This window comes from Belonocnema kinseyi, chromosome 3 (assembly GCF_010883055.1).
Source record: "Belonocnema kinseyi isolate 2016_QV_RU_SX_M_011 chromosome 3, B_treatae_v1, whole genome shotgun sequence".
Classification (NCBI taxonomy): domain Eukaryota; kingdom Metazoa; phylum Arthropoda; class Insecta; order Hymenoptera; family Cynipidae; genus Belonocnema; species Belonocnema kinseyi.
The window spans coordinates 374,853-377,149 of record NC_046659.1 but is presented as its reverse complement, the minus strand read 5'-3'; the positions used below and the strand labels follow the sequence as shown (position 1 = coordinate 377,149).

General features: G+C 38.7%; 1 protein-coding gene across 1 annotated transcript; it reads right to left on the bottom strand.

The window, feature by feature from the left end:
• Positions 1 to 991: 991 nt before the first annotated feature.
• On the bottom strand, positions 992 to 2,095 carry LOC117168912. The gene has a single exon (XM_033354861.1). The coding sequence runs from the start codon at positions 2,093 to 2,095 to the stop codon at positions 992 to 994; it is 1,104 nt and encodes a 367-aa protein (XP_033210752.1).
• Between the last annotated feature and the right edge of the window lie 202 nt (positions 2,096 to 2,297).

Below are 2,297 nucleotides of genomic sequence, written 5' to 3'. Positions count from 1 at the left end.
CACCTTCGGGGAGAGGCCCCGCGATACCATATCCGCGGGTTTGTATTCAGTGTGTACATGGCGCCATTTACAAGAGGTTGTTAACGACTGAATTTCGGACACATGGTTTCCTTCGAAAGTTTCCAGAGTGTGTGGAGAACTTTGAATGTAGTTTAAAGTAATCGTGGAATTAGACCAGAGGACAGTTTTCTCGATCGATAATCTGCGCAAGGCGTGAGAAATCGTTTTGAATAATTTCGCTAGTAATAGAGCAGCGCAAAGCTCGAGGCGTAGTATCGATAATTTCTTTACAGGTGCGACTCTAGACTTTGAGCATACTAATTAAGTAGAATGTATGCCGTTTTGATCGAATGAATATAAATACAGGCTCCGTACGCCTTTTCGCTAGCGTTAGAGATTCCGTGCATTTGCAAATTGAGGTGTTCATTTGCGACTATTTTTCGGCTGCTATCGACTTCGTGTAAAAGAGTTAATTGATTTCGATAATCAAGCCAGGTTGTTGAACTTCTTGTGGTACGGATTCGTCCCAATCTAGTTTTAAAAGCCATAACGATTTTCTTATAATTTTGGCTTTTACGATAACCGGTCCTAGCAGTCCGAGCGGATTGCAAACCTGAGGGATTTGTGAGAGCATAGTTCTCTTCGTAACGGGCAGCTCGTTATTTGTTTGATTTACGGTATAAAAGAAAGAATCTGGTTTAGGATTTCAATAAACACCGAGAGTCTTATTTGTATCCTCAAGATTTAAACACTGATAAAGATTGTCAGACTCATTTGATAAATCAGCTATAAGATAGGGTTCATTGGAAGCCCATTGCCTTATATTCATGCCACCCTTCCGAATAGCATTAATTAATTTTTTAACTATAAGTTTTGCGTCAACGATTGTTCCTGCGCCCGTTAAAAAATCGTCCATGTAGAAATCTTCCTTTAGTGCGATAGAAGCATTGGGATATGAATCGGATTCATCGTTGGCTAATTGCTTCAATGATCAAGTAGCCAAAAAGGACGCGGATAAAGTTTCATATGTAACCGTATTCAAAGTGAAGATTTTTACAGGTTGACGATTATCCTGCCTCCATAAGATTTTTTTAAATTTGCGATCATTTTGATAAAGTTCTATTTGCCGGTACATTTTTTCAATGTTGGCCGTGACTGCGACTGTGTGAGGTCGAAACCGTACGAGTAATGAGAACAAATCCTCTTGAATGTTGGGACCTATCATGAGTGTATCGTTTAGAGATATTCCGGAAGAGGTTTTTGCCGATGCATCAAAAACTACTCGTAGTTTAGTCGTTAAGCTTGATTGCTTAACTACTGAATGATCGGGTAAAAAATAACCGTCGCTAGTGGACGCAGTTTTATCCTCGGTCATGTGGCCCAGTTCTTCGTACCCTTTCATGAATATATAATATTGTTCTTTATGCTCGCGATTTATTGCTAACGATCGTTCTAAAGAATAAAATCTCCTAAGAGCTTGACTATACGACTTGCCAAAATCTCCTACGTTTTTTTCAAAGGAGAGTTTGACGGTGTAACGTCCGGCAACAGTATCGCGATTAGTGTTTTCTTGATAATGCCTTTCGCATGCATTTTCTTCGTTTAATAAGATTTTCTTGTTAGGGCCATTTTCAATTTCCCAGAATTCTGCAATTTTCGTGTGTAATAGATTTAGTGATAAGTTATATGCAGGAGTATTAGAAAATACTGCTCCATGTGTTTTTCCGCCTAAAATCCATCCAAAGTGAGTTTTTTGCAAGATTGCATTATCGTTCGCTGAAGATATCTGACCGACACAAAGCAACTTTAAAAATATTTCTGCACCAATAAGTGCATCGATTTCTCCGGGCAAATGAAAGCCTGGATCAGCAAGATGGATATTAGCTGGAATTTTGAAATCAACTCTGTTTAGTTGTTCGCTTGGAGCATGATCATTTATTTCCGGAGTTATTAAAAAAAATAGATTCGCAGAATATTGGTTCAGTCGGGATTGAACGGTTGTTCGCGTAATTTTCGCATAATTGGAATTAAATTTATTCACTCCGCCGAGAGGAATATTGACATCATATTGTTGTAAATCTAACCTTGTGGCCATTTTTTCAGTTAAAAAATTAACTTGTGATCCGTTATCAAGGAGAGTCCTGCATGCACATGAGGATTTCCTTTTCGGTCTAAAACGTGTACGACCGCTGTCGATAATAATACTTGTGATCGATGTGTGCTGTGTAAATTAGCAAAATTAACATGCGCTGGTTTTTGTGAGTTATGATCTTGGTGCAAGAGGGTGTCATGTTTTT